Source organism: Oncorhynchus keta, chromosome 16 (assembly GCF_023373465.1).
Source record: "Oncorhynchus keta strain PuntledgeMale-10-30-2019 chromosome 16, Oket_V2, whole genome shotgun sequence".
Classification (NCBI taxonomy): Eukaryota; Metazoa; Chordata; class Actinopteri; order Salmoniformes; family Salmonidae; genus Oncorhynchus; species Oncorhynchus keta.
Window position 1 is genome coordinate 4,689,810 of NC_068436.1, and position 13,727 is coordinate 4,703,536.

At 39.5% G+C, this 13,727-nt stretch overlaps 1 protein-coding gene and 1 long non-coding RNA gene across 3 annotated transcripts in view; one reads left to right on the top strand and one right to left on the bottom strand.

Moving 5' to 3' along the window:
- On the bottom strand, positions 1–8,109 carry LOC127907917 (uncharacterized). The gene is made up of 3 exons (XR_008065540.1): positions 7,509–8,109; positions 622–713; positions 1–72 (listed from the first exon to the last, which is right to left on the bottom strand). It is a non-coding gene; the product is annotated as an uncharacterized LOC127907917 (long non-coding RNA).
- LOC118395519 (LON peptidase N-terminal domain and RING finger protein 1-like) overlaps positions 5,621–13,727 on the top strand; it is a 22,881-nt gene continuing 14,774 nt past the window's right edge. For both annotated transcript variants that reach the window (XM_052464454.1, XM_052464455.1), the window contains exon 1: positions 5,621–6,411. In XM_052464454.1, the coding sequence (XP_052320414.1) occupies positions 5,790–6,411 (622 nt within the window). In that variant the 5' untranslated portion in view covers positions 5,621–5,789. The remainder of the gene's footprint in view (positions 6,412–13,727) is intronic.

Genomic DNA, 13,727 nt, shown 5'->3' on the forward strand with positions numbered 1-13,727 from the left:
CTTTGTTATGAGCATTTCCTCATCTCCAAAGTGTTCCCTTTCAGTTTTACCATGGTTATGCATAGGCGTCTCCTATATTTTTTAGTGAGAAACATTTCAATTTGGCCCTCGCCATACAGGCCAATTCCCCTGAGTGTAAAGAGTTATAGTTATTAAGAGAATTAGAAATTGTCATGAAAAGTTGGGTCCCACATGGGTAATTTGACAGTTTTTCTTGGTTGAAATAATATGTTTAACTACTCTACATTCTTTAAGTTACTGCTGTGGTAAAGAAGATGGACATGGCTCATAATGCAGTGGATGACCAGTATATTCAATGTCTAGAGCAGATGCTAAAGAAGGGGGGTCTATTGAAAGCGGAGCTGAATGCCAGTATGGAATATCATGCTGAATGGGAGTTAAGGGCTCGTAAGTAAGGTCTTTGACCTGTTGTAGTCGGCACATGTCACAAATACAATTGGATTTGATTTACATCTGCATTGCTTGCTCTTTGGGGTTTTAGGCTGGGTGTCTGTATAAGCACTTTGTGACATCTGCTGATGGAAAAGAGGCTTTATAAAACTAAAGTCATTGACTGCTTGTATATGCTTCTATTCGTGTCAGAAAATTGAAATATCTTACATTTCCTCAATAGGAAGTTGTAGCTTAAGCTAACACATTTTCCTGGTCTTTCCTGCTGGGGACAGGGTGCTTCAGGTTTGGGAATGGAGGACCTAGAGAATTAGAATATTAGCTATAATTAGTGCCTACATTTATGAATTCAATTACATTTGAGTTAGCTGTGCATTTCATCTGATTGAGAATTCAAATCAAACTTTGTCACATGCGCAGAATACAACAAGTGTAAACCTTACCGTGAAATGCTTACTTAAACCAACAGCGCAGTTCAAGAAGAGTGAAGAAAATATTTACCAAATAGACTAAAGTAAAAAATAATAAAAAGTAACACAATAAAATAACAATAATGAGGCTATATACAGGGGGTACCGGTGCCGAGTCAATGTGCAGGTGTACAGGTTAGTCGAGGTAATTTGTACGTGTAGGTAGGGGTGAAGTGACTATGCATAGATATAGATAATTAACAGCGAGTAGCAGCAGTGTACAAAACAAATGGGGGGGGGTTCAATGTAAATATTCCAGTGGCCATTTAATTGTTCAGCAGTCTCATGGCTTGGGAGTAGAAGCTGTTAAGGAGACTTTTGGTCTTAGACTTGACCGCTTGCTGTGCGGCAGCAGAAAACAGTCTTTAACTGTTTTCAACTCCCAAGCCATAAGACAGTCTATAACTGTTTTCTGGGTGACTAGAGTCTCTGACAATTTTTGGGGCCTTCCTCTGGCACTGCCTATTATATAGGTCCCGGATGGCACGAAGCTTGGCACCAGCGATGTATTGGGCCGTACGTACTACCCTCTATAGCGCCTTACGGTCAGATGCCGAGCAGTTGCCATACCAGGCAGTGATGCAACCGGTCAGAATGCTCTCGATGGTGCAGCTGTAGAAGTTTTTGAGGATCTGGGGACCCATGCAAAATGTTTTCAGTCTCCTGACAGGGAAAAGGTGTTGTTGTGCCCTCTTCATGACTGTCTTGGTGTGTTTGGACCATGATAGTTTGTTGGTGGTGGACACCAAAGAAGTCGAAACTCTTGACCCGCTCCACTACAGCCCTGTCGATGTCAATGGGGGCCTGTTCGACTCGCCTTTTCCTGTAGTCCACGATCAGCTCCTTTGTCTTGCTCACATTGTGGGAGAGGTTGTTGCCCTGGCACCACACTGCCAGGTCTCTAACCTCCTATAGGCTGCCTCATCGTTGTTGGAGATCAGATCACTGTTGTGTCGTCAGCAAACTTAATGATGGTGTTGGAGTCATATTTGGCCACACAGTCGTGGGTGAACAGGGAGTACAGGAGGGGACTAAGCAGGCACCCCTGAGAGGCCCCAGTAGTTGGGGAACCCTGTGGTAAGCAATTTGTATCATGAAATTGTTTACAGTTACAATCTTTTCTTTGAGCAGATCAGATGTCATTACATGAAAAAAATCATCATCAAGTGTTAAACAGATTCATGTCATATTTAGCTTATGACATGAATCTGTTTTACACTTGATGATTACTGCACTTTTTGAAAATGTTTTTTTACTACCGGAAATTAAACCATTGCGTAAATCTGTGTGGTGAGATAATCATATTGTCCAGCAGAGGGCGATGTCACCCTGTTAATAATTCAGTTGAATGACTTCCTCATCTGTGAGTTTACATCATGTCAACCTTTTTAAAGCTTCAACATCACAGACCTATTGGCCGTTTAAATGATCACCTTCTCTTTTGTACAATACCACACACCCTCGCTCGCCTCATGATCCTAACCAAAAAAAACAAGTGTTTGTTTTCGGACACCGTGACCATAAAGTGCAACAAGCGTGGGCAAAATGGAGATAATGTGTCTGCTGCCAAGTAGAACTTGTGCAATCAAGGCCGGCTCCTTCCAACAACCCTCCAACTCCTAGCCTACTACAATTTACCTTTTGGTTTAATTTCCAAAACAAAAAGTCTAGAGCTTGTTTTAGAACGCATGCTCTGCACTTTATTTTGTTAGTAGGCAAATAGGTCTACATTAGGTTATAATGACTATTACGGCATTCCTCCAGAAGGGCATCTTCTGAGGCTGAGGGGAGCTTTTCCGAAAGGCATGGTGCTGTGGTTCTGTATGGAGATCACAAGCTCTTCACCTGGGCAGCAGTGTCGTGATGGCCGGAATAGCCTATACAGAGACTACCTAAAACCACGGCAACAGAGTTACTGTAAAGTCTGGGAATAAGCTTATGCCAGACTTAGCCTACATTTAACCTCTCCCTTGTTCATGTCAAAGTCCATATGTTCATGACCTGATTCATATAAATCACGTCAAATTATTTTGAATTCATATTAACCCCTCCTACAGAATATGCTTTGGCAAGATTTGGAGTGATGAAATAAATATCAAAATATTCTATAAAAAAATATATTTTGAGTGGCAAAGACTCCAGTGGTCATACATAATTCATAGATTCACCAAACAGCTATTATTATTCTATGAGTCATTATTCCTGGTATATACAACTGGTTATGATTCATTATTCCTGGTATATACTACTGGTTATGATTCATTATTCCTGATATATACTACTGGTTATGATTCATTATTCCTGGTAGAGTACTGGTTATGATTCATTATTCCTGATATATACTACTGGTTATGATTCATTATTCCTGATATATACTACTGGTTATGATTCATTATTCCTGGTAGAGTACTGGTTATGATTCATTATTCCTGGTAGATACTACTGGTTATGATTCATTATTCCTGATATATACTACTGGTTATGATTCATTATTCCTGGTATATACTACTGGTTATGATTCATTATTCCTGGTAGATACTACAGGTTATGATTCATTATTCCTGATATATACTACTGGTTATGATTCATTATTCCTGGTAGATACTACAGGTTATGATTCATTATTCCTGGTAGAGTACTGGTTATGATTCATTATTCCTGGTAGATACTACAGGTTATGATTCATTATTCCTGGTATATACTACTGGTTATGATTCATTATTCCTGGTATATACTACAGGTTATGATTCATTATTCCTGGTAGATACTACAGGTTATGATTCATTATTCCTGATATATACTACTGGTTATGATTCATTATTCCTGATATATACTACTGGTTATGATTCATTATCCCTGGTATATACTACAGGTTATGATTCATTATTCCTGATATATACTACTGGTTATGATTCATTATTCCTGGTATATACTACTGGTTATGAATACAGACAGAGCCCAGAGAAAGGGATGATGCAATATTGAAAGTCATAAATTGATAAGGTGCAAGCATGGGGATGTCCACGTCACCCAGAGATATGCCCATGCTGTAGAAAGAAATATACCTAGACGACTCAAACGTCACTGTTGTAGTCACAATGCAGCTAGTGTTATCTAGACTTGCGGTGGCAAACAAATCCATTACATTAGAAACCTAAATGTGAAGTAAACTAAACTGAGGAGTAACAGACAATGGACACTTTTAACTTGAAAATGTGCAGGACACCTCTTTCCGGTTTTATACTATGTTATGCTTGTTAGGGTAGCACTCTTTACAGGTTGTTTGGTGAACGGTTTTTGGTTGGTGAGATGAAACTGCCAAAACTCTAAAAGGTATTATTGCACGTCAGAATTGCAACAGGCCTAAAATGTTAGTCCATCATCGTAACCTGATGTTTGCATCTTCACATTTAAGTTCATGTTTCACGCATGGCTTTTTTTTACTATACTAACAATTTGCGTATGGATTTTCTTACGATCCTAACGATACGTACGATACCTTTTGGCAGGTTTCTCGCTCCACAAAAGCGATCCACATGCGTCTCATCCGAAACAGTTCGGAAGAGTTTGTGCATATATTAGGGCAAGATTTTGTGATGTTTTTTTGGTGAGCGTTTTTTCAGTGTTCAGGCACACACATATGTTTTTTTTTCTAGAGCCCGAAGTTCGGAGCCGAAGAATCATCGGTGATTGGTCAAGAGTAGGGATTCTTCAATAAAGTCTTTATTGTTCAACGAGAGACGAATCGTTTTCATGCACATCTTCTCACTCTTATCCAGACCGGTTTACAGTTAGTGCATTCATCTTAAGATAGCTAAGTGGGACAACCACATTTCACAGGCATAGAAAGTACATTTTCCCTCAATAACATAGCTGTCGGTAGAGGGGGGTCAAGAGCAGGTTAAGTGTGAGGAGGAGGACTATTTAAGATACATTTTTGCAAATGTATTAAAAATAAAAAACAGAAATAACTTATTACATAAGTATTCAGAACCTTTGCTGTGAGACTCGAAATTGAGCTCCGGTGCATCCCGTTTACATTGATCATCATTGAGATGTTTCTACAACTTGATTGGAGTCCACTGGTAAATTCAATTGATTGGACATGATTTGGAAAGGCACACACCTGTCTATATAATGGTGCAGTTGAGGGTGCATGTCAGAGCAAAAACCAAGCCATGAGGTTGAAGGAATTGTCAATTGAGCTCCGAGTCAGGATTGCGTTGAGGCACAGATCTGGGGAAGGGTACCAAAAAATGTCTGCAGTATTGAAGGTCCCCAAGAACACAGTGGCCTCCATCATTCTTAAATGGAAGAAGTTTGGAACCGCAAAGACTCTTCCTATAGCTATCCGCCAGGCCAAACTGAGCAATCGGGGGAAAGGGCCTTGGTCAGGGAGGTGGCCAAGAACCTGATGGTCCCTCTGTCAGAGTTTCAGAGTTCCTCTGTGCAGATGGGGGAACCTTCCAGAAGGACAACCATCTATGCAGCACACACCCTACTACTTTGCCATTCCCAAGGTTTAGCTGAAATTTACGCCACTTCATTATTTAGTGACAGCACAGCGAAAAAAAGCTGTTCGCGCCTCTTTTTATATTTAAATGATTTTAAAAAAAATCTCAATGTGATACACTACGCGTCTGCGCACTCTTCGTCAGATGCTTTTCGTAGTTATGAAACTTCTAAACTCAGGTTTTATAATCGAGACTCATTGGCCAATCAAGGAACTGTGATTCCGGTCACGTGGTCGCATTTTTACGTAACAAACGGGTGTACACCTGTATGTTGCCAAGTCTCTACTGGCACATAAACTAGAGACACATTGTAGGCTACAGCTATGGCTAAACACAGTTTTTAAATACATTTATAATAACCGGCATACATTGTATGCCGATCATCTAGCCTACAATGTCGGTCCAACACCCCGACAGAGAGGACGACGTCGAAGGCAGAAGAGGATTCTTCATCGAACCAGAATACGACTGGGACGAGGAGCAGGATAATGTAGACCACCACACACTTATTTTACAAAAAGCTGATGCACTGGCATCAGAAAACCGTCTCAAAGAAGCCATCGATGTTTACTCGATGGCCTTGAGATATGGTTCTGTAGGGCCGGAGCAGATGAGCACTTTAGTGGATTGTATTCTGCGCAACTTCAAGAGAAAGCTGGGAAAGGACGAGGCGCCTTCGGAACGAAAGCTACATATTTTGGATAACGCCGGGGAGGAGGATGTTTTTGACTGCTCGAATTGTCACAGATTTCTAGGCGAGCCCGTGACTATCGGCTGTGGACATTCGTACTGTAAGAGATGTTTACAACATCAGCTGCTCTCCAAATGCAAGCTGTGTAGCGAGGTAGGAGGCATGCCGAAGGAGCTTAAAACGAATGTGATTCTATTCGGACTTTTGGAAAAGTGGTTTCCCGAGGAGCTGAAAAGGTCTAGAGCTATTAGTGAAATTGAAGACCTGTCTCGAAGGAAACATTTCGAGGAGGCCGTATCACTAGCGACAGATATGATTGAATCTGGTGAGTGGGGGGAGGAAAGGCTTGTGGATATCACTTCCCTTTGTTTTGTATGCTATGATGAGACATTTAGGAAATATGTCAAAGCATGAAAACAAAGTAATTTTAGTCATTCCCTGTTACTGTTTCTGGTATTTATTATTAAAGAGTAGGGAAGGGGAGTTCCACTAACCATTATTGTCATGTGTTTGACTAGCTTTTTTGGCAGCGTTTACAGCCCAACTGATTTTTTTTCCCCCACAAATATTATCTTTTGACCGATTAGATCTGAAAAATATCAGATGTGGTTGGTCAAACGACCGAATAATTGGAAAACATGAGAATTGGGCTGCCTGCGTGAACGCAGCCTTTGTGCCACTGATGTAACCCTCGTGCCACCCTGTTACAACATTTCTTAAATTGGGCATGCGCACAAGCAGCGAGTTTCATAAGGCAGGTCGTGACACAGTGGAACGTTTTGTAACTAAGTAGCGGGGGATGGGTTTGCCAAACAGTCATGTTATAACGTTTGGTCCCCTCTCAAAGTCCGAAAAAGACTAAATGTGCTGCCCAATCAAGGCATGGCGGTGCAGTTCACGTGGTGGCATTTTAAACGGATGTATACCTGTGTGTTGCCAAATCTCTACTGGTACATAAGACACTAAAAAGTCCAAATGCAGAGAGAGTGTCAATGCAAATATTGCAAAGGCAATAAAAAGTGACAGCACGGAAGACTACAGTCATTGCTGTAGGCTGTGTCTAGATTCCTTCAGTAATTAGATGAGGTTAATGACACCAGACATACAATTAGTGATATTTAAAAAACAAAAAATACCTAAGAGATTCCTGAAAGTTGTCATTCTGTCTCCTATGGGTAATACTGAGCGATTAACCAACATTTCAGTTATTTTTCGTTTTTTAAACAACTAATTGACCGACATCTGTTAAATTATCTGAATTCCATTGTTTGTTTAAAAAAAAAAACTTATTTGAGCTCAGTGCTGTTTCTTTAGAGAAATCAGATCAAGCCCAAACTGTGCGATGTAGGGAGTTGTAGTTTACATCATGCCAACATTTTACATAGTTTAGTGCAGAAAACATCACAATTAACAACAAATTACCATAATCCATTGCTCGCCTACTTGTCCAGCCATTGTTTCTTCAGCTGCATTAACACAGGCAGCCCAATTCTGATATTTTCTTTCGCTAATTGTTATTTGACCAATCAGAGCAGCTCTGAAAAAGCTCTCAATGTGAAAAGATCTGATGTGATTGGTCAAAAGACCAATTAGTGGACAAAATATCAGAATTGGGCTTCCTGTGTAAACGCAGCCTTTTAGGCCTGCTATGTTAAGTTAGTGTGGGGGCAGACACAAGAGAAGACAGAAAAATGCACTATCGAGAGGGATAGAGACCAGTTGCTTCACCAGTAAATGCTTCTACCTGTAAATGAAATGAAGACTTGGAATGAAGTAATAAAGTCATCAAATAAAACAAATTCAATATACACAACAACTTAAATATATTATTAAAGTAAATGTGAGTAAATGATGGTTAATAAGTAATGGGCAGTCACTAACATCATGGGACTTTTCATTTTTATTCTGTGTTACAGCATTCAACATTCAGCATTATGTTGCATAGAGCATTTAATGTAAAAATAAATAAATAATTGAAACCAAAATGAAAAAAACGTCATTATTTTGTAACAATCGAACCGAAACCGACCTCAACATCTCACGTTGACAGCCATAGGCCTTGTTTGATGGTTCAGCTTCTCGGAAAGCCATTTATTCCTGGAAAATAAGTCTGAAATCGATCAGGTCAACAGTTACAGATACTAACCAATGTGAAGGCCTACTCAGGAATTCTAATGGCACCTATGTACTGTAGATGCGTGTTATTACATCGAGTAGTATGATTTGCACAATAACAAGCACAATGACATGCTAAATGTAGCCCTAGCGTGTCAAGTAAATACTTATTGAATGATAAGAGCGAGAACGTTGAGCGAGAACGTTGAGAGAAAAATGTGTAACAATCTCTTGTATGGTTGTTGACCTCACAATTAGACCAAAATATTCAGAAGCTGTTTCTTCAGAAGACATTTATTTGCATATATATATATATTTTTTTTTAAATAAACGCTAAAGAGTAATAGTCATCCGTTCTAAGCCATGCTAAACTGGTGTATGTTTATACATTTAATAAGGGGGTGTGGAGGTATAACATAAAGATGACAGATATCTGAGTCAACCCGAAGTTGTTCATGCTGTCATGTAGTATTATAATGGAGTTCCGGATTTTCTGGAACCCGACTTGCTGTTGCTAGAAATAAGAAGATTTCTGCTCATGCAAGATCCGCTAGCCTACTTCCTGTCAGCTACTGCTCAGTCACTCTGTGACTCCGCTGCCGCTTGTACACAAAATAGTATAAATAAACATAGTTCTTGGACTGTAAAATCCAACAACGACAACAAAAATCAATATATACTATTGTAAACATAAGCACAACAGAAGCTAGAGCCTGCACAGCATATCAAACAAGCAAGACACAGACAGGCAGTCGTTACACACATTGGCTCAACAGGAAGCAGACTGCAGGCTATATGGCAGCAAAACTTAAAAAGATGACATCATCACACACAACGCTAATTGTTTTTCCCCCAATGCAATGTGTCGACTCCGTCTTGCTTGTGCTACGCTAATATCCATGACAACAGAATGAGAAGGTTGTAATGTAGCCTTCATATATATTTTTGGAAGGTTTGTTCAAATCGCAGCTGTCCAGAAATAGTAGGCAGAGAGACAGCATACATCATCATCATCATGTCGGATCAAATTGGTTGAGGGGTAGGTAAAGAGAGAACCGCGAATGTGTGTGTAAAATAACACGTGCAGAACGGGATTTGCATTTTTAGATTTGAGAAAAATGTTCCCAGTGGGGCGGGGTGCGAAAACTCCTTATTCATAACCTCGGCCATATTATAAGGTCACCTCCAAGACCCTTGCACCTCTGTGAAGATAACTAATCAAACTGCACAGGCTCCCCTCTCTCTTGACGTTAAACTGATCTCACTTATTAATAAATAAATATTTGAGCACTTATTGAATATAAGTGTAGCCTAAGGCTGCTTTCTTTGATTTGGGTTTAAATGAGCACAAAAAGCATTGTTTGGTCTAGAGGTGGAAAGTTGTGCCCTTGTCTTTCAACATTGTTTAATGTGGAAATGTTGACAACTGTGAGACACGGTAGCAAATGTGGGAGCCCATAGCCAGTGTGGCATTTTGGGTTAGCGAAGGACTTCGCTGAGGTGACTTTGGTTTTGGGGCCTAGACGTGTGACACAGTTGCAGTGCCAACGCTGGTGGCATAGTCGGTCACCACCACAGAGCAGCAAGAACCAGACAAGAGGTGCCACCGCTATGACATCACTGTATCTGTCTGAGACTTGGTGAGCTAGCCAAGCCTGAAGCACATGAGCTAATATGGAGTAATCCCCCTTCTAGTGAAGTGAATCACAGTCGTTATCTGTCTTTTCCCCAATACAATGGAAAACCCACCGGGGTGCATCTCAATAGTCTAAAGGGGCTTAGTTTTCTTGACCTTGTCCTTCATCTGTACTGATCTACAAAGGCATGTTAGGTTAAAGCAAACCAGACAGTGTCTCCTATCAAGGGGTCTTGCTGGACAGGAGACAGGGTGGGTGAGGGAAAGGAGACCGGGAGAGGAAGCCACTTTGAACTATGGAGATGCAACCCTTGTGCGTTTTGTAGACATGTCACCTCTAGCCACAGGCTCAGAATCACAGAGGCCCATCTTGGACCACAAACCGCAAACAAGATGCCACAATGTGTGTCTCTTTTCTTGCCAGCGACGCACATGATTTTGAACATTCATCATAGAAGACCAAATAGGCCTAGTCTATGACCTCAGCTGAAAGCTGGGAAGCTTAACCTGGTCTACAGTGTTTTCCCTGTATTCATTTAGCCTCCATACAACAACAACAACAAAAATAAAAATGATTTATATTTATATATATAAACAGTATATTTAAAAAAAAATCATATTTGTTTTAGAAAACAATCTTCAGGATGTAAAGACGCTTTCAGTGTAAACTTAAATGACTAAACCCACACAAAATATGTAGAATATATAATTGACCTACATACTTGTTTTATAATGTATTCTTTCAGAATTAGAAATCACCAAATAAATGCTACGGTGGAAATTTCCAAAACGTTGAATTTAGAAGTATTTTTGGCATGGCTGGATTACTGACAGGCTACGTAGTGTATATGCCCAGGGGCCCTGATTGGGGGTCCCTGTTGATTTAAAAAATAATACATTTTGAGCATAAGAACATAGAAATAGCCATGGCAAAATGCTTAGAATTGCATGAAATTAGCTTTCACACTTCAGAAGTTTCTCCCATGTATAGAATTGCAGGATGCTTCTCTCTGCCGCCAATTCCGGACTGATTTAAGACCTTCCGGATCAATTTCATGCCTTGGACCATTAACTAGGACTACTGTGTCACGGTCTTCACAGGCCCCCAGTGTGCGGTCTGGAGTGGGAAGTCACGAGCTTTGCTGGTTGGCTACTGCAACCTAGTGGTGCCAAAAACCCTGGTCTGCACTAGAAAGCCTATGTAAATGAAGTTTGCTAGAACAGACTCATTTAAAAAAAAAAAAATTGATGCCCATTTTGGGCTCTAAAATGTCTTTATTATGATCTAGTTCGATCACCTCGGTAAACTCTTCAAAAGTTTGCTACCAATCAATATATTTAATTAAATAGTGATTGCACCCTGATGCACGTGGTATTCACGTGGTATCCGGTATTGATGCCGACGTCATCTAGCAGCGTTGGGTTGTCTCTCTCAGGTAGGATGAAAACTACTACATCGACCATCATCTTTTGCTAGTCACGGCCACTTTGACCATGATCCTAAGACATTTTTTGTTGCCATTCAGCTCCATTCAGCAATATGGGGAGCTTCAAATTCAAATACATATTTCATACTTCATGCGCCATCATGAGTTTTCCGTACGAATATGTGGATGACGTACAGGTATTTCGGAAAGTATTCAGACCTCTTCACTTTTTGCACATTTTGTTACGTTACAGCCTTATTCTAAAATGGATTCAATGGACACAATACCCCATAATCACAAAGTGAAAACATGTTTTTAGACATTTTTGCTCATTTATTGAAAATAAAAAACAGAAATACCTTATTTACATAACTATTCAGACCCTTTGCTTTGAGACTCGAAATTGAGCTCACGTGATTTGGAAAAGCACAGAACTTTCTATTAGAGGTCGACCGATTAATCGGAATGGCCGATTTCAAGTTTTCATAACAATCAGAAATCTGTATTTTTGGACACCGATTTGGCCGATTTAAAAAAAGAAAGAAACAACTTTTTTGTTTTTATTTTTTAAACTAATTTATTTAATCTTTATTTAACTAGGCAAGTCAGTTAAGAACACATTCTTTTTTTCAACTACAGCCTAGGAACGGTGGGTTAACTGCCTCGTTCAGGGGCAGAACGACAGATTTTCACCTTGTCAGCTCAGGGATTCAATCTTGCAACCTTACAGTTAACTAGTCTAACGCTCGAACCACCTGCCTCTCATTAGCACTAGCATTAAACTTATCCTATAAAAAACAATCAATCATAATAACTAGTTAACTACACATGGTTGATGATATTATTAGTTTATCTAGCGTGTCCTGCGTTGCATATAATCGATCTGTTGCGTATCGTTGCTACAATGTGTACCTAACCATGAACATCAATGCCTTTCTTAAAATCGATACACAGCAGTATATATTTTTAAACCTGCCATATTTAGCTAAAAGAAATCCAGGTTAGCAGGCAATATTAACCAGGTGAAATTGTGTCACTTCTCTTGAGTTCATTGCACGCAGAGTCAGTGTATATGCAACAGTTTGGGCCACCTAATTTGCCAGAATTTTACGTAATTATGATATAACATTGAAGGTTGTGCAATGTAACAGGAATATTTAGACTAATGGATGCCACCCCGTAGATAAAATACGTAACGGTTCCATATTTCACTGAAAGAATAAACATCTTATTTTCGAGATGATAGGTTCCGGATTCGACCATATTAATGACCTAGGCTCGTATTCCTGTGTGTTATTATGTTATAACTAAGTCTATGATTTGATAGAGCAGTCTGACTGAGCAGTGGTAGGCAGCAGCAGGCTCGTAAGCATTCATTCAAACAGCACTTTTGTGCATTTTGCCAGCAGCTCTTCGTTATGTGTCAAGCATTGCGCTGTTTATAACTTCAAGCCTATCAACTCCCGAGATTAGGCTTGTGTAACCGATGTAGTTATATAATTCCTACAATAACTACAACCTAAAACTTCTTACCTGGGAATATTGAAGACTCACGTTAAAAGGAACCACCAGCTTTCATATGTTCACATATTCTGAGCAAGGAACTCAAACGTTAGCTTTTTTACATGGCACATATTGCACTTTTACTTCTACTTCTTTTACTTTTGCATTATTTAAACCAAATTGAACATGTTTCATTATTTATTTGAGGCTAAATTGATTTTATTGATGTATTATATTAAGTTAAAATAAGTGTTCATTCAGTATTGTTGTAATTGTCATTATTACAAATTAATTTTAAAAATTAAAAAATGGCTGATTAATCGCTATCAGCTTTTTTTTGGTCCTCCAATAAATCGGTATCAGTATCGGCGTTGAAAAATCATTATCGGTCGACCTCTACTTTCTATATAAGGTCCCACAGTTGACAGTGAATGTCAGAGCAAAAACCAAGCCATGAGGTCAAAGGAATTTTCTGTAGAGCTCCGAGACAGGATTGTGTCAAGGGACAGATCTGGGGAAGGGTACCAAATCATTTCTGCAGGATCTGAAAGCTTATTTAAATGCCATGTTTCCACTTTTCATTTGATTTTATAAATGACAAAAATGTCATAACCTGTTTTTGCTTTGTCATTGTTATACTTTGTGTATATTGATGAGGGGGGCGAAACAAATAAACCATTTTAGAATAAGGCTGTAACGTAACAAAATGTGGACAAATTGAAGGGGTCTGAATTCTTTCCGAATGCATTGTATGTGCTATCACTATCTACTGGTTTTAATGTCTATGTGTCTTCATGTCATGTGTTTGACATGGAATCCTTCAATGCATGTAGCCTAAGCTTTCATTCTGTCATAATTTGCTGTTATGTTGAATGTATGCTTTTCTCATGACACGGATGTTTCGCCCTAGAGTTATGGTCATCTTCGGTGACAGATCAAAAAATATTTAGAAATTGGGCT